This window comes from Tursiops truncatus, chromosome 3, assembly GCF_011762595.2.
Source record: "Tursiops truncatus isolate mTurTru1 chromosome 3, mTurTru1.mat.Y, whole genome shotgun sequence".
Lineage (NCBI taxonomy): Eukaryota > Metazoa > Chordata > Mammalia > Artiodactyla > Delphinidae > Tursiops > Tursiops truncatus.
Genome location: NC_047036.1, coordinates 33,871,514 through 33,890,843, shown reverse-complemented (window position 1 = coordinate 33,890,843; position 19,330 = coordinate 33,871,514). Strand labels below are relative to the sequence as shown.

At 38.7% G+C, this 19,330-nt stretch overlaps 1 protein-coding gene across 1 annotated transcript in view; it reads left to right on the top strand.

Annotated features, from left to right (window-relative positions):
* Positions 1-19,330, top strand: part of C6 (complement C6) — an 86,151-nt gene that overhangs the window by 51,939 nt on the left and 14,882 nt on the right. The window contains exons 13-16 of the mRNA XM_019929166.2: positions 1,898-2,030; positions 2,932-3,120; positions 7,841-7,928; positions 16,889-17,130. Coding sequence (XP_019784725.1) covers positions 1,898-2,030; positions 2,932-3,120; positions 7,841-7,928; positions 16,889-17,130 — 652 coding nt within the window. The remainder of the gene's footprint in view (positions 1-1,897; positions 2,031-2,931; positions 3,121-7,840; positions 7,929-16,888; positions 17,131-19,330) is intronic.

The following is a 19,330-nucleotide window of genomic DNA, read 5'->3' as shown; positions in this document are numbered from 1 at the left end:
CTACAACAGTATCCTCAGAATTACATTTTATCAGATCCAGATACCTAAATAATTTTTAATCTGTTTGTGCCAGCTGCTTAAATAAAGTATTAAAATGATTGACATTCTAATTTTAAAAACACACAAAAGGTTTAAACAGTGATTCATTCTTCTAATGACTCTACAAAATTAGATTATATGTTTCCATTTCCATGAATAGGTTCACTCCTTGTTTTAATTTGTTCTTTATTTAAGGCCTAATTCCTACCTGATGATAGTTTTTGCACAAAAGTAATACAATTTTAACTTTTCCTAATGAGTACCTTCTAGATTCCTAGTAGCAAAATGCTCCTTATATGGAGTCAAACAGAGGCAGGTATGCCTCATTTCAGGCTAGAGCAATCATGTCATTGCACGTGAAGATATCTTTTCAGTGACCAAGACACAGGTCCTACCCCCATTGGCAAGTGACAGTGACTAAGGGTTCTTGTTTAGTCGGTCTAGCAGATATGTTGGACAAAGCTTGATGGTTGCAACATACACTTATACGTTATAGCTTCATAAAAGAAATGGAAGCAGAAGTTTATGACAATAATTTATTTCAGGATGAATGTGCAGTCTTTGAATAAAACATCTAGATCATTAATACTACTCATCATGCCATTTCCCTTGGAAACACAGCCATACCCATAATAACCAAAGATGGAATGCTCTTTTTTGTATTCAGGAAATTAATCATCTTCTAGGAGAAAAGTTGAATCACATGGCCAAGTAATAACAAATGTTGACGACTGAGCTTTCACCTCCCTCAAAATTCCCAACTTCGATTCTCAGAGAATAATTTCCTAGTCAATTCTCTGTACTTGTCTCCCACTAGGTAAGGAAAGAGTTTCATTACTGTTACATTACTGTCTTCCTAAGAAGGAGAGTGTTTTGCATTTTTTCAGCAAAGAGTTATTAAGCCCCGTGTAAAGGTTTGTGAGGGGAGACCTGGTAATAGAAGTGCCACTCAAGTGTATGGGTGGGGATGATAAATGTGATAAACATAAATTAGAGCTTTGGACAAGTTTCCCCCCAAAACTGAAAGGATGGTACACCGGATGAAGCTGGGGAAATGAAAGAGATTCTCCACAGAGGAAGTTCTATTTGAGTTGGGTCTTGAGAGAACGGAAGAGAGAAGATGTTGAGGATAGAGGGAACAGCCAGGTAAAGACAGGGAGGCATGAAAGAGAGTATTATGTGCAAAGAATAGCAGGCTTTGTTTTGCTAGATGATAGGTTCTATTGGAAGAAATGGCAAGAGGTGAGGATGGGAAAGTGGGTTAAATCTCATATTCCAAGCTAAGAATATAAAACCCATCTTATCTTTAAAATCTTTTAGTGAACCCCAAATGCCAGGAGTTGTACTTTAATTACACATTAACTGGGAAAGTATATGATGATAAATAGGTTATTAGGAACACTTTCAAATGATTTGTAGTCAGTGTGTTACCATAGCATCTGCATATATTTGCTGCGTATGCAGAATACATTTTTTATTCCATTTATAGCCACTACAGGATTCATATATAGTTTTCTTTTTCTTGCAATAGTAAGCCATCTCATATACAGAGGGGAGCAAGTTATTAATTAAAATAAGTATATATATTCTAATCAATTGAAGCAGCAATATGGAAGATGGATTAGAAGAGGGACCGATTAGATAGTTGTTCTGGTAAGAGATAATACATGCTGTAAGCAAAGACAATGATGATGGCAAAAGAAAGGAGAGAATTTTGAGACATATTTAGAAGTAGAAATTGAGCAGACTCTGAGTAGATACAAGAGTGAAGGAACAGAAAGAATCCAGGAGGACCCCGAGGTGTTTGAAGGTATTATTCATAACATTAGTAATGTGCTGATTTCTGTTTTAATTCTAGAATGAAAGGAAACTGTACTCCGTTGGGGAAGAAGTTGAAATCATATGCCTTACTGGTTTCAAACCTGTTGGATACCAGTACTTCAGCTGCTTACCAGACAGAACCTGGAGGCGAGGAGATGTGGAATGCCAACGTGAGAACTGGGCAGGCCTTCCACATGACTCTGCTAGAGAATGGATGTGCCCCAAATAGAGCAAAGTCACACCCTTAGATTAGTACACTTTACTATTTTTTTAGTAACTCTAGTGAAAAGGTTTAGTAAGGCAGAAAGTAGGATTCATCTGCTCAAATTAGATTTCAAACTATCTTCATATTTTAGTTTTCCTGCCCCTGAGTATTAGCAGGACTGTGAGGCATGTGTTTAAGAAGAAATCTGGGAAGTCTGCTAACTGCATCTAACCACAGGCATCTGCCTTGCCCAATGTACAAAGAGATGCGAAATAATGAGTCCCAGGAAGCTGATACTTACACTCTTTGTGTATCAGAGATGGGATTTTTTTTGTGAAATGCAATTTTCTCCTTGGAGCACATCCACATCCTTTGCTCAAAGAGAGAGGAGGAGTTTGCAGGCTCCCCACATACCCATGCTTCAGGAAAGTCAAAATGCGATTAAACAAGGCTCAGATGGGGACTCCAAAGAGTTATTCTGGAATATCATGACAAAGAGTTGAGACCAGTGTCAATTAGAACATCCTGTCTCTGTGTCACCCACAATGTGGTGACTTGCTTTTGGGAAAACTCACTGGGGAGAAGAATGGAAAAGATTATTTCTTGAAAAGCTCCCAATGATATAATGAAAGGAGTATCTGAAGGCAGTTCCTTAGCAAGTTCTTCAGTTAATGGAACTAAAGACAGTTTCCCAGTTTCTAAACTGGGACCCTCAACCCCCAGTCTTTCTCATCAAAAGGCAGCATTAAAGCTGAACCAATGCGGTAAATCATATTAAAATCACTTCTTGGATTGCACAAAATCTGCCTGTATCCACTGAGTATTCTGCTCCACCAAATACATCTGAAATATTTCTCTCTCTGCAGGGACAGAGTGCCTCAAGCCAGTGGTGCAGGAAGTACTGACACTGTCACCATTTCAGACATTATATAAAATTGGTGAATCCATTGAGCTAACCTGCCCCAGAGGCTTTGTTGTTGCTGGGCCATCAAGGTACACATGCAGTGGGGATTCCTGGACACCTCCCATTTCAAGCTCACTCACCTGTGAAAAAGGTGAGTAGCTGCTCAGGATACTGGGGTCTGCTAAGTTGGTGTCCTTTGTGGTTGGTCGTGTAGCATCTACAGAGGAGCTATTTCTTAAGAAGATTCACTGGCAGCCTGGGTTGTATTTCACCCCGTGTCGATGATGAGGTCAGGCAGCACATAAGTAGCTATTGGTCAAGTGGATATCTTCAAATATTAGACAGTGAGGTCAGTTTTCTTTTCCAATTTAATACTTCACGATTTTGAGGGAGTGCAAGTGCTCTCATATGAAAAAATCAGAATTGATGGTTAACTGAAAATTTAGTTCAAGTGGAGAGCCATAGAAAAGTAGTCCACACTACTTTTTAATTAAACATTTTAACTTAGAACATAGAAATACACAAATATTCACCAATTTTCTGACATAGGACCAACCTCTTAGTTCCTAAAGGGTCTCCTGATTTGATTTCAAGATTTTTCTCAAATAAAACAAATACATAATTCATCATCTATGTTATCCCATATCAGTTTCTCTAAAACAATGGGTTTTTTAACTCCAAGTGGGGCACTTCTTTAAGAAACACCTCTGCTTAAGTCCCATCCCCTGGTTCTGATGTCATTGAGCTGGGAGGGCCCAATATTTTGTGTTTGTATAAAATCTCTCCGAGTTAATCCAGATACAGACAAAGTTGAGAATTATCTCTCTTTTGAAGAGAGGTGAAAGCTTAAAGGCAACTTTTGCAGCAAACTTGACTACAAAATGCTTTTATTTTTCCTTAATCTTTTATAGTAGTCTTATCCACATTAATTCAAAGGAAAATTTTTGCAAACCACTTTCAATTATTCAGCATTTTCAACTTAGTTTTTATAAAAATAACTTTTTTTCCTCCTTTATCAGTTGATATGTTTAATCAACTTACACAATTACAATAGTAACTGGCATAAATAGACTTGGAAACAAACAAAACTGACTCTTGGTAAGTCTATAGCTGGACTGGTAGGGGCAGAAGTGTGAAGCTGTGGAAGAGAGGAGCCTATAAAACTTGCAGTTCAGTGTTGGACAGGCAGCTGGCATGGAGCAGCTGAAAACCCTGGTTAGTCTGGCCTGTTGGTTACTTGGAGGACAGTTAAGGGAGCTTCTACTAATTCATATATTCCAAATTTCTCAACATGCTTTTTCAAATAATGTCTCATTTTTAATCAGAGAATTCCTGATGGTCTCTCTGAGCTCAGACATGATTAAGCCTATTTTGTCAAGGAAAAACCAAAGGCACAGAGAGGCTAAATTAGACCCAAAGTCAGACAGTTTGGGTCAAACAAGAACTGTGCAGCAGCTCTGATAATTCCTCAAGCTCTCTGCCATCTTGCCTTCTTTATCCTCTTCTGGGCTTTTACCATGTGTGAAGGAAAAGGGGAGACTTAACCTATTATAAAAACCTTAAAACTATTGATAAAGAGACCACATGGAAATTTGTGAGAACTTCAGGTCAGTATTGTAGCTTGGTTTCACTCGACTCCTGATCATATATGTCAGAGGTATGAATGCATTTGGGGACCACAGGGTTTAGAAAGTTAAGATCCTCTGGGCATCTTAGGTAGCATCCTCCTCTTTATAAAAATAACAGCATATGTACACACACACACACACACACACACACACACACACACACACACACACATGCAAATGCACACACGTCTCCGTGTTTGGAAAAGAAATTAAAATTATATTCCAAACTGAGAGACAACAAAATGTTCTACATCAAGATAAAGGAAAGAAATATCCCATCTCATATACTTTCTCTCAACAACGTTGGCAGGAAGATCAATGAAGGGAGTCACAGAAAAAGAAAGAAAATCATCAATAAAACTGAGCACGCTTTCCTGTCAATGCGGGAGGAGCTGTGTGATAAAGAGACTTCAGGTCATTTGTTGGCCAGGAAGACTTTTAATTCTTTCAATGTGAAAAAGAATTTTGCTTCCTGAAGAAATGAGATGCTGCACACCTCCACTGTTAGTTTTTTCCCTTCCTCTAAGAAATCAACACCTCCAGAAGACCCCCTTGCCCTCAGCACTTAAAAATCGCAATGTTCTCATTTCCGTGTTACTCAAAAACTGTGCAGAGCAGGCAGCATGGGCAGCTGAAGGCCAGTTTGGACTTCCACCTGACGCTTAGTGAGGGAGCAAAGAGTCCTTGCAGGTGAGTCAAATCGGTAGGGAGGGAACAATGCTCTGTGTGCTTGAGAGTTGATGCTCTTTGGAAACAATGTATAGCTTAGGGTCCCTCCTTGACCTAAGCGTGGATTTATTTACAAAAGCCAAAGGCCACACAGAAACCAAAGAAAAACGAGCCCATGTCAATGGAAATCTTAGTATCTGAGACTTTACCATCAGCTATAGGTCTCCATGTTCATGAAAATTCTGAGCCAAATTTCACCAGATGGAATGAGGGTCCTAACAGAGAGTAATAATAGGGAATGGAAATGCATAGCAGCAAAGAAGAAAACCTACCAATTTTCTAAATCTTTATTTTTGCCTTTAACATAAACTTCCTTCCCTACCAAACCTCTTGCCTGATATACCTGCCTACAGCCCTCCTTTGACAATTACTTGCTTACAGAGGCCACTGTGGTTCTGTGGATGCCTGATTAGTCAGATCCAGTCCAGGGACTAGACTGTTTCATCCAGGAGGCTCAGGATGTCAGCTCCAGGTTTAATTCAACCAGTCTAAAGCTTCTGTGGATGAGCCTGAACAAAAGCAAAGATAACCAAGATTTCCACTTCCATATAATACATCCAAGTGTTCTTCCTTCTATTTTAATCTCCCTTCCTCTCATACACACTATTCAATTGCTCATCTTAGGTCAAGCATCATTTCCTTATAGATCTTCCTTATATTTCTCAGTTGGATTTTTTTGGTGATATGATCTCCTGGAACTTTATTTTTTCAAAACACCTATCTCTGCCTTTAATTATAAACCCATCACTATGATTGTTTGATTAATGTCTGTTTTCCCACTATTACGGGACTACTGCTGTTTTCATTCCATTTTTTTCCACATAACATCCTAATATCTAGAATATCATAGGGATAAATAGCCACATTTGGGAGTTGCATTCCTTCATTGATTATTCTTATAAGAAAAATCTGACTTTCAAGCCATTATCCCCCCAAATCCATTCACACCATTGTCGTCACTGACATCCATATTGCTAAACAGAATAGACAGTATTTTGGTCCTCATCTGCCTTGCCCTCTCAGCAGCATTCAACAGTGTTGACCTTTTTCTGCACATTCGTTCTTTCCCTGGCTTCCAAGACACAGCGCTGTCTGGTTTAGCTTCTACCTCTCTGGCTGCTGCCCTCTATTTTTGGCAGGCTCCTGCCTTTGCATGGACTTTAAATGTAGTTCCTCAAGGCTCAGATCTGTCCCTTCACCTCATGCTACACTCTCCTGCTGGGGAATCTCACCCATACCCATAGCATCAATGATTCCCCCATAGGCTAATAACAAATTTAAATCTTTATCACAGACTTCTCCACTGAGTTTTAGACTTGAATATTCAAATTCCTATGTGTCTATTTTGTTTGGCTGTCTTAAAGAGACTATAAATTCAACATATGCAGAGAGGAATTCTTGAGTCATCACCATAGCTTCCCTACAACTAACATCTTCTAGTATTTTCTATTTCAGTTAAGGCACCAATATCTATTCTCTCATGCAAACTATAAACCTAAGAATTATACTTGGCAGTTCTCATAACTTACCCACAATATGCAATATCATCCATTTTATGTGCTTAAAATGTCTCAAGTTCATCCACTTCTCTCCATTTCCACCTCTAGCACTTTGGTCAAAATTCCCATTCTCTTTCACCCAAACTACTATAATAACCTCATAAATTGTCTATTCTCTTGACCACCATGCCTCTCCAAATTCATTCTCCACAGAGAAACCAAAATTAACTTCTTTTCCAAATCCAGACCTGATTTTGTCACACCACCCCCTGCTAAAACCTATCAAAGACTTGCCACTGCTTATAAAATAAGAGAAAAATCCTTTGAAAGCCCTTTATGACCCTACACAGTCTGCCACACAGCCATCTCTCTGGCTGTACGTTTTCCATGCCCTTGTTTCCCTGGCTTTCTTACAGTTCCAAGAAAGTCACACATTACCTCTCTTTTGACCATGTTTATGCCTGCTATTGCCTTTGCTTCAAACACACTCCCTTTTCTCTTCCCATTTTACTGTTCATAACCTTCCTGGCTACATCAATTTTCTTGATTATATGCTTTCTCTTCAATAGCACTAATGACAGCAGCAATTCTATGTGTACAGTGTGTTTTTTGGATTAATGTCTGTCTGCTCCACAAGACTAGAAGCTCTGAGAGCATGGGATCTGGGTCAAATTTTTCTCAACCCACTATCCCCAGAACCTATGGCGGTGCTGGGAAATCATAGTCGCTCAATAAATGTTTGAATAACAAATGAGCAAAAATTTCACCAATTCCATTTTCTTTAGTTCTCTGAACTTAGCAGCAGTTCTAGGTTGGAAAACGACAGCTCCTAGAGCTAGAAAGGACCTTTCAGATGGACTATTTCATGACAACATATTTGGAAAAGCCAAAATGAATGCTCTAACTCCAAAAGATAAATGAGAACTTTTCACCACTGCCTTTTCTCCTAAATTCAAACTTATCACTTGAAATCCATGGTGTGCATTGTTCTTATCTTCATTTTCTTTTGATTCAGATACCTTGGAACTCTTAAAAGGCAATTGTCAACCAGGACAAAAACAGTTGGGATCTGAATGCATTTGCATGTCTCCAGAAGACTGTGGGTAAGAGATACTCTATGGACTCTGTTTAGAAATGGAAAACCAGTCTAGTGTAACCAACTTAATGGAGGAGCTAGGCTTCTTGAACCATGAACACAAAGCATATTAATTCTTCACATAACCAATACTCCCTATGCTCTGTTGAATTCTTCCTTCCCCACTTGGTAGCAAGCTTTCTTAATTGCCTCTCACCCTTGTCCACTAAGTTTGCATGGCTTTTGTTACTAAAACAGTCTCATTCTGCGGGCACGAGCTGCAACTATCAGTGCGGACACCAGAGATGGGCATGAAGCGCTAAGGCTGCTGCTGCACCCACCAAGAATCCTATGTGCAAGCACAGGTCACTATGCACATCTCCTGTCCTGGGAGCCTGTGCAGCCCGCCACTGCCAGGGTCCCATGATCGAGGGACAACTTCCCCGAGAGAATACAAGGTGTGCCTCAGGCTGGTGCAACATCATGCCAGCCTCTGCCACCACAGGCTCGCCCCTCATTCTGTACCCCCCCGTCGCCCCAGCCTGAGTGAGCCAGAGCACCATAATCAGCCACTCGTTTAACTCTGTCCTGTTTGGGTGAAGAACAGATGCCAGAAGGCAACATACATGAAGAGATGGGGCCAAATCCAAAGCTGAACCCCAGGAGCTGTGCAAACAAACGAGAGAAAGGGAAATTTCTCCCAGCAGCCTAAGGAGCAGCGGATTAAATCTCCACAATCAACTTGATGTACCCTGCATCTGTGGAATACCTGAATAGACAACGAATCATCCCAAAATTGAGGCGGTGGACTTTGGGAACAACCGTAGACTTGGGGATTGCTGTACGTGACTGACTAGTTTCTGATTTTTATGTTTATCCTAGTATAATTTTTAGTGCTTGTTATCATTGGTGGATTTGTTTATTGGTTTGGTTGCTCCCTTTTTTTATTACTTTTTAAATTTTATTAATATTTTTATTTTAAAAACATTTTTATTTTATTTTATTTTTTTCTTTGTTTCCTTTTTTTCTCCCTTTTCTTCTGAGCCATGTGGCTGACAGGGTCTTGCTGCTCCAGCCGGGGGTAAGGCCTGAGCCTCAGAGGTGGGAGACCTGAGTTCAGGACATTGAACCACCAGACACCTCCCGGCACCATGTAATATCAAAGGGGAGAGCTCTCCCAGAGATCTCCGCCTCAGTCCTAAGACCCAGCTCCACCCAACGGCCAGCAAGCTCCAGTGCTGGACACCTCATGCCAAACAACTAGCAAGACAGGAACACAACCCCACCCATTAGCAAAGAGGCTGCCTAAAATCATACTAAGTTCACAGACACCCTAAAACACACTGCTGGAAGCAGCCCTGCCCACCAGAAAGACAAGATCCAGCCTCATCCACCAGAACACAGGCACCAGTCCCCTCCATCAGGAAGCCTACACAACCCACTGAACCAACCTCACCCACTGGTGGCAGACACCAAAAAGAACGGGAACTACAAACCTGCAGTCTGGGAGAAAGAGACCCCAAACACAGTAAGTTAAACAAAATGAGAAGACAGAGAAATATGCAGCAGATGAAGTAGCAAGGTAAAAACCCAGCAGACCAAACAAATGAAGAGGACATAGACAGTATACCTGAAAAAGAATTCAGAGTAATAATAGTAAAGATGATCCAAAATCTTGGAAATATAATGGAGAAAATACAAAACATTTAACAAGGATCTAGAAAAATTAAAGAGCAAACAAGCAATGATGAACAACACAATAAATGAAATTAAAAATACTATAGAAGGAATCAATAGCAGAATAACTGAGGTAGAAGAATGGATAAGTGACCTGGAAGATAAAATAGTGGAAATAACTACCACAGAGCAGAATAAAGAAAAAAGAATGAAAAGAACTGAAGACAGTCTCAGGGACCTCTGGGACAACATTAAATGCACCAGCATTTGAATTATATGTGTCCCAGAAGAAGAAGAGAAAAAGAAAGGGTCTGAGAAAACATTTGAAGGGATTATAGTTGAAAACTTCCCTAACATAGGAAAGGAAATAAAGTCCAGGAAGCACAGAGAGTCCCATACAGGATAAATCCAAGGAGAAACATGCCAAGACACATATTAACAAACTATCGAAAATTAAATACAAAGAAAAAATAATAAAAGCAGTAAGGGAAAAGCAACAAATAACATACAAGGTATCCCCATAAGGTTGAGAGCTAAATTTTCAGCAGAAATTCTGCAAGCCAGAAGTGGCAGGACATTTTTAAGGGATAAAAGGGAAAAACCTACAACCAAGATTACTCTACCGAGCAAGGATCTCATTCAGATTGGATGGAGAAATTAAAACCTTTACAGACAAGCAAAAGCTAAGATAATTCAGCACCACCAAATCACCTTTACAACAAATGCTAAAGGAACTTCTCTGGGCAGGAGACACAAGAAAAAGAAAAGACCTACAATAACAAACTCCAAACAGTTAGGAAAATGATAATAGGAACATACATATTGATAACTACCTTAAATGTAAATGGATTAAGTGATCCAAAAAAAAGACATAGACTGGCTGAATGGATACAAAAACAAGACCCATATATATGCTGTCTACAAGAGACCCACTTCACCCCTCGGGACACATACAGACAAAGTGAGGGGATGGAAAGAGATATTACATGCAAATGGAAATCAAAAGAAAGCTGGAGTACCAGTTCTCATATTAGACAAAATAGACTTTAAAATGAAGACTATTACAAGAGACAAAGAAGGACACTACATAATGATCAAGGGATCACTCCAAGAAGAAGATATAACCATTGTAAATATTTATGCACTCAACAGAGGAACATCTCAATACGTAAGGCAAATGCTAACGGCCATAAAAGGGGAAATAGACAGTAACACAATCATAGTAGGGGATTTTAACATCCCACTTTCACCAATGGACAGATGATCCATGAAAATAAATAAGGAAAAACAAGATTTAAATGACACATTAAACAAAATGGACTTAATTTATATTTATAGGATATTCTTTCCAAACACAATAGAATACACTTTCTTCTCAAGTGCTCATGGAATATTCTCCAGGATAGACCATACCTTGGGTCACAAAACAAGCCTTGGTAAATTTAAGAAAATTGTAAACATATCAAGTATCTTTTCCGACCACAATCTTATGAGACTAGATATCAATTACAGGAAAAAAACTATAAAAAATACAAACACATGGAGGCTAAACAATACACTACTAAATAATCAAGAGATCACTGAAGAAATCAAAGAGGAAATCAAAAAATACTTAGAAACAAATGACGATGAAAACATGATGATCCAAAACCTACGGGATGCAGCAAAAGCAGTTCTAAGAGGGAAGTTTACAGCAATACAGGCCTACCTCAAGAAACAAGAAACAACTCAAATAAACAACATAACCTTACACCAAAAGCAATTACAGAAAGAAGAACAAAAACACCAGTTAGCAGAAGGAAAGAAATCATAAAGATTACATCAGAAATAAATGAAATAGACATGAAGGAAACAATAGCAAAGATCAATAAAACTAAAAGCTGGTTATTTGAGAAGATAAACAAAAGTGATAAAACATTAGCCAGACTCATCAAGAAAAAAAGGGAGAAAACTCAAGTCAAAAGAATTAGAAATGAAAAAGGAGAGATAACAACTGACACTGCAGAAATACAAAGGATCATGAGAGATTATGACAAGCAGCTATATGCCAATAAAATGGACAACCTGGAAGAAATGGAAAAATTCTTAGGAAAGCACAACATCCCAAAACTGAACAAGGAAGAAATAGAAAATATAAACAGACCAATCACAGGCACTGAAACTGAAACTGTGATTAAAAATCTTCCAACACACAAAAGTCCAGGACCAGATGGCTTCACAGGCAAATTCTATCAAACACTTACAGAAGAGCTAACACTTATCCTTCTCAAACTGGTCCAAAATATAGCAGAGGGACGAACACTCCCAAACTCACTCTACGAGGCCACCATCACCCTGATACCAAAACCAGACAAAGATGTCACAAAATAAGAAAAACTACAGGCCAATATCACTGATGAACATAGATGCAAAAATCCTCAATGTAATACTAGCAAACAGAATACAGCAGCACATTAAAAGGATCATACCCCATGATCAAGTGGGGTTTATCCCAGGAATGCAAGGATTCTTCAATATACGCAAATCAGTCAATGTGATATACCATATTAACAAAATGAAAGATAAAACAACACGATAATCTCAATAGATGCAGGAAAAGCTTTCGACAAAATTCAACACCCATTTATAACAAAAAAAAACAACCCTCCAGAAAGTAGGCATAGAGGGAACTTACCTCAACATAATAAAGGTCATATATGACAAATCCATAGCCAATATCATTCTCAATCATGAAAAACTGAAACCATTTCCTCTAAGATCAGGAACAAGTCAAGGTTGCCCACTCTCACCACTATTATTCAACATAGTTTTGGAAGTTTTAGCCACAGCAATCAGAGAAGAAAAAGAAATAAAAGGAATCCAAATCGGAAAAAAAGAAGCAAAACTGTCACTGTTTGCAGATGAAGTGATACTATACTTAGAGAATCCTAAAGATGCTACTAGAAAACGACTAGAGCTAATCAATGAATTTGGTAAAGTAGCAGGATACTACTTTAATGCACAGAAATCTCTTGCATTCCTATACACTAATGATGAAAAATCTGAAAGAGAAATTAAGGAAACACTCCAATTTACCATTGCAACAAAAAGAATAAAATACCTAGGAATAAACCTACCTAAGGAGACAAAACAACTGTATGCAGAAAACTATAAGACACTGATGAAAGAAATTAAAGATGATACAAACAGATGGAGAAGTATACCATGTTCTTGGATTGGAAGAATCAACATTGTGAAAATGACTCTACTACCCAAAGCAATCTACAGATTCAATGCAATCCCTATCAAACCACCAACGGCATTTTTCACAGAACAAGAATAAAAAATTTCACAATTTGTATGAAAACACAAAAGACCTTGAATAGACAAAGCAAACTTGAGAAAGAAAAATGGAGCTGGAGGAATCAGACTCCCTGACTTCAGATTATACTACAAAGCTACAGTAATCAATACAGTATAGTACTGGCACAAAAACAGAAATATAGATCAATGGAACAGGATAGAAAGCCCAGAGATAAACCCACGCACATATGGTCACCTTATCTTTGGTAAAGGAGGCAAGAATATACAATGGAGAAAAGACAGCCTCTTCAATAAGCGGTGCTGGGAAAATTGGACAGCTACATGTAAAAGAATGAAATTAGAACACTCCCTAACACCATACACAAAAATAAACTCAAAATGGATTAAAGACCTAAATGTAAGGCCAGACACTGTAAAACTCTTGGAGGAAAACATAGGCAGAACACCCTATGACATAAATCATAGCAAGATCCTTTTTGACCCACCTCCTAGAGAAATGGAAATAAAAACAAAAGTAAACAAATGGGTCCTAATGAAACTTCAAAGCTTTTGCACAGCAAAGGAAACTATAAACAAGATGAAAAGACAACCGTCAGAATGGGAGAAAATATTTGCAAATGAAGCAACTGACAAAGGATTAATCTCCAGAATTTACAAGCAGCTCAAAAAAACAAACAACGTAATCCAAAAATGGGCAGAAGACCTAAATAGACATTTCTCCAAAGAAGATATACAGATTGCCAACAAGCACATGAAAGGATGCTCAACATCACTGATCATCAGAGAAATGAAAATCAAAACTACAATGAGGCCTTACCTCACACGGGTCAGAATGGTCATCATCAAGAAATTTACAAACAATAAATCCTGGAGATGGTGTGGAGAAAAGGGAGCCCTCTTGCACTGTTGGTGGGAATATAAATTGATACAGCCTCTATGGAGAACAGTATAGAGGGTCCTAAAACACTAAAATAGAACTACCATATGACCCAGCTATCCCACTACTGAGCATATACCCTGAGAAAACCATAATTCAAAAAGAGTCATGTACCACAATGTTCATTGCACCTCTATTTACAATAGCCAGGAAAAGGAAGCAACCTAAGTTTCCATCAACAGATGAATGGATAAAGAAGATGTGGCACATATATACAATGGAATATTACTCAGCCATAAAAAGAAATGAAATTGAGTTTTCTGTAGTGAGGTGGATGGACCTAGAGTTTGTCATACAGAGTGAAGTAAGTCAGAAAGTGAAGATACCGCATGCTGACACATATATATGGAATAAAAAAAAAAAAAGGTTCTGAAGAATCTAGGGACAGAACAGGAATAAAGACGCAGACGTAGAGAATGTAATTGAGGGCACGGGGAGGGGGAAGGGTAAGCTGGGACGAAGTGAGAGAGTGGCATGGACATACATACACTACCAAATGTAAAACAGATAGCTAGTGGGAAGCAGCTGCATAGCCCAGGGAGATCAGCTCTGTGCTCTGTGACCATCTAGAGGGGTGGGATAGGGAGGGTGCGAGGGAGAGGCAAGAGAGAGGGGGTATGGGGGTATACGTATACGTATAGCTGATTCACCCTGTTATACGGCAGAAACTAACACAACATTGTAACGCCATTATACTCCAATAAAGATGTTTTAAAAAAAAATAGTCTCATTCTGATGTTAAAGACTCATTCCTGTCCAGTTTAAAATCAAACTCATGTATATCAAAGGCTTTCTCTTCCCCCTAAATATAGGGCAAGTTTGTGCCTCCAAAAGCTTGGAATAGAGAAAGAGGTGTGAGCATGGACTCCACACACACACACACACACACACACACACACACACACACACATCCCTTTGTGAGATTAGTCTTTCATGTGGTGGCAGAGAGCTTGATGAAAAATGATATATCCTTATATGGCTGCCACGACTCTCTGCTGTTCTAACTGCCTTTTTTTACATGAACTAACCCTGGCATGTCAAGGGTGCTTATTAACTTAAGGGATGCTTTCAGGGGAATTTAATCCGAAATAACATTAGCTTAAGGTAAAGTTTTGTTTCTCTATCTCACAAAATAAATGTGGGGGAAGGCAGTCTAGGGATGGTCTGGTGATTCTCTCATTTCAGATAGGACTGCTTCTCCTTCCTGCTTTCTGTTCTGCCATTCATTTTTTTAAAATCTAATATTCATAATTTATTTTTTATTGAAGTGTAACTGATACTTTATTTATTTATTTATTTTTATCAAAGTAAAGTTTTCTTTTCTGACATTCTTAAATTTATTTCATGATCCAAGACTTCCCTGCTGGAGTACAAAGGAAGGAAGACCAGAAATGGACACAGTCTCTCTTTTTAAGGAGAGTTCCTGGGAAAATTATCATGGCGTCCATCTCATTACTCTTCTCTTATTCACATGGCCCGGTGGACCTGCAAGGGAGGCTACGAAATGCAGTTCTTTGGCTAGAAGCAAAAGCGTTTTTGAATAAAATTAGAGTTACATGACTGAGGGAGAGAATGAATAACGGAGTAGGAAGCCAACAGACTGTGCCCAGCTGTGATATTTCACTTTTTTTTACTTTGAAATATATAAACAATGCAGACTGTTCTAAGGCAATTTTCATCTTTAAAACTGTGTGTCCATAATTGTTACTTTTAAATTTTTCTTCTATTTCTTTGCACCAGCTTTTTTTTTTCACTTTTAACACTGATTCGCTCCCACATTCCTCTGAGCTACAAGTGAACAAACACTTGTAGGGACACATTAATTTGTTTGTTTATTTATTTATGAGAACACTACAGGGTCTTTTTCTGTAACATTCCACTGATAGAATTCAACCCAAGGATGGCTCTATCTACCCTCCTCAGTATTAACCACAAGTGGTCCACTTTGTATGCGCTTCTTGCAGCTGGGGTCCCCTCACCCAGCAAATGGCCTTTTAAGGGAGTACTTAAAATGTTCCCATTGTCCATTTAACCCAGAGGAAACTTCTATCTTCATCTTTGCAATACCCAACCATGAGAATACAGACTGTCCTCTGGAACTGTCTGAATTTCAGCTCAGTCTTACCTCTCTAGCCCCTTTCTATACTCCTCAGTCCTCTTTTATATGGCATTGAGGATGTTTCTGAGAGTGACTGACCCCACAGCTTAAGTTCTCAGAAAGTGGCCTTTTGTTCTCAGCTATGGGCTTCAGTTTCTGGAAACAATTTTACATACTGGTGCACTGATTGTTAACTCTAAAGTTGACATTAGAGAAGAAACTCATATTTGGAGTAATCAAGGCGTTCTTGTCCTCTCAGCAAGAGAAGGACTATGGCTAACCTTTTGTTAGCAGGACCCATCCATTTACTTAGATTTAGCAAGTTACCCAGGGATTAATTGACTTAAAAGCTCATGTTCTTAACCACAATACAAATACACTTACAAAGCTATATAATTATATATATATATATATATAATTATATATATATAAAATTATATATAAGACTCTTGTATTACAATTAATAAGTGTTAAAAAGTGTTCAGAGGAGGTACAGGCTACCATCGGCTAGGTCGATCAGGATTAGCTTCAAAATGTAGCCAGGAATTGATCTGGATGCAGATAGGCAGAGAGGAGAGACAATACGACACTGATTGAGTAGGGCTTGGCATGGTAGCAAAGGAACAATAATCTTATTAGTTTAGAAAATTGTCAAATTTTCAGATGATAAAGAGGGATTAAGGAGGATGGAAAAATGATTCTAGAAAGAAAAGTTGATTGGGTCAAAATATGGAAGATTTTGATCATCAGAATTTAATAATTCAGACTTTAATTTGAAGGCAATTGGGAGTAGTACCATGCTTAAAGTGAAATTTTAGAAAGAGGAATCCCAATGCATGCCAGATAAAATGAGAGCCTGAAAGGAGAGAAATTGGGGGAAAGAATAGCTGGGTGGTAAGTTAACATCTGAGTTGGCTGCACGCCATCTTTTCTAGTCTTCACATATAAATGCTTGCTTTCCTCTCTTGGACAGCCTTTATTCAGAAGATATCTGTGTGCTTGATACTCGCTCCAGTCATCACTTTACTTCAACCGCTTGTAAGTTTTTGGCCGAGAACTGTTTAAACAATCAGCAACTCCATTTTCTACATATTGGTTCATGCCAAGATGGTCCACAGCTAGAATGGGGTCTTGAAAGGACAAAACTTTCATCCAGTAGCACAAAGAAAGAATCCTGTGGCTATGACACCTGCTACGACTGGGAAAAATGTTCAGGTAAGCTCCAGCAGTGACACATACTAGAAAAGCTCTCACTTAACCTTCATCTCAACTAGTATATCTTACTTGCATTTATACATTCTTTCTTTAAAATAACTTTCCTTAATCAAAAATAATTCTTTTCATTGTAAAAAAAATTTATGAATTGATTGAAATAGAAGGGAAAAGTAGAACCCAGCCCATCCACAATTTTGGTGTAAATCTCTCCAATCTTTTTCTGCACATACATAATCAGTCCCACCCTTAGACCCCACTTAGAAGAACACCCATCCTGATCTATGCTTTAGGTACTCTTCTTCCCCATCCCCAGCTTTGGAGGGCCTTTATCAAAATTGTCTAAGTTTCCTCTGGCAGTTGGAACCAGCTGGGGCCAGCACAGGTACAGTGCCCTGAGCCTAGACATGGATACCAATTACCAGAAGCATCTGCCTCAAATTTTTTGAAGTCCTCTTGCAGTGCCTGGAATCACCCCAGGTTGGCAGGGTTATATAGGCAGGATGTCTTGAGCCCACACATAGACCCTCATGGGCCAAGGCCCTGTTTCTTCCTTGTGGGACATTCTCCTACCCTCTCCTGCTTTTCTCCCCCACCAGGCATGGGGTCAACCAGATGTTCCAAGGAGCTCTGGGACTCCACCTGTAGAGTCATCCCTCACTCACAGCTAGACCTCGTTCCCAGAGAGAAGCCTGGTGAGCCACTGGCCAGCAAGGTAGTCTTTCTCCAAATTGCTTGAGATCAGACAGCTAGGATGGTGCTGACACTAATTTGAAGTGACTTTAATCATTTATATAAAGAGGCACCCCATTAAAAAATGTCCCTGGGGCCTCACACACCTCAGAGGTGGCATTGATTATATTACAAGTATTTTAAAAAATAGGATCATCTACTACATCTTATTTTATATATTGCTGTTTTTCACTAAATATATCATGAAACTATTTCCATGTCATAATATGTTATTCTGCCACACAATTTTCTTTTTTAAATTTAATTTTAATTATTTTTTTATACAGCAGGTTCTTATTAGCAGTCCATTTCATACATATTAGTGTATATAAGTCAATCCCAATCTCCAAATTCATCACACCACCACCCCCAACACCGCTTTCCCCCCTTGGTGTCCATATGTTTGTTCTCTACATCTGTGTCTCAATTTCTGCCCTGCAAAACAGTTCATTTCTAGGTTCCACATATACGCGTTAATATACGACATTTGTTTTTCTCTTTCTGACTTACTTCACTCTGTATGACAGTCTCTAGATTCATCCACATCTCTACAAATGACACAATTTCGTTCCTTTTTATGGCTGAGTAATATACCATTGTATATATGTACCACTTGTCTTTATTGATTCATCTGTCAATGGGCATTTAGGTTGCTTCTATGACCTGGCTCTTGTAAATAGTGTTGCAATGAACATTGGGGTGCATGTGTCTTTTTGAATTATGGTTTTCTCTGGGTATATGCCCAGTAATGGGATTGCTGGGTCATATGGTAATTCTGTTTTTAGTTTTTTAAGGAACCTCCATACTGTTCTCCATAGTGGCTGTATCGATTTACATTCCCACCAACAATGCAAGAGGGTTCCCTTTTCTCCACACCCTCTCCAGCATTTGTTTGTAGATTTTCTGATGACGGTGTGAGGTGTGAGGTGACACCTCATTGTAGTTTTGATTTGCATTTCTCTACTAATTAGTGATGCTGAGCAGCTTTTCATGTGCTTATTGGCCATCTGTATGTCTTCTTTGGAGAAATGTCTATTTAGGTCTTCTGCCCATTTTTGGATTGGGTTGTTTGTTGTTTGAATATTGAGCTGCATGAGCAGTTTATATATTTTAGAGATTAATCCTTTGTCCATTGATTCGATGGCAAATATTTTCTCCCATTCTGAGGGTTGTCTTTTCATCTTGTTTGTAGTTTGCTTTGCAAAAGCTTTTAAGTTTCATTACGTCCCATTTGCTTATTTTTGTTTTTATTTCCATTACTCTAGGAGGTGGATCAAAAAAGATCGTGCTGCGATTTATGTCAAAGAGTGCTCTGCCTATGTTTTCCTCTAAGAGTTTTATACTGTCCAGTCTTACATATGGGTCTCTAATCCATTTAGTGTTTATTTTTGTGTATGGTGTTAGGGAGTGTTCTAATTTCATTCTTTTACATGTAGCTCTCCAGTTTTCCCAGCACAATTTATTGAAGAGG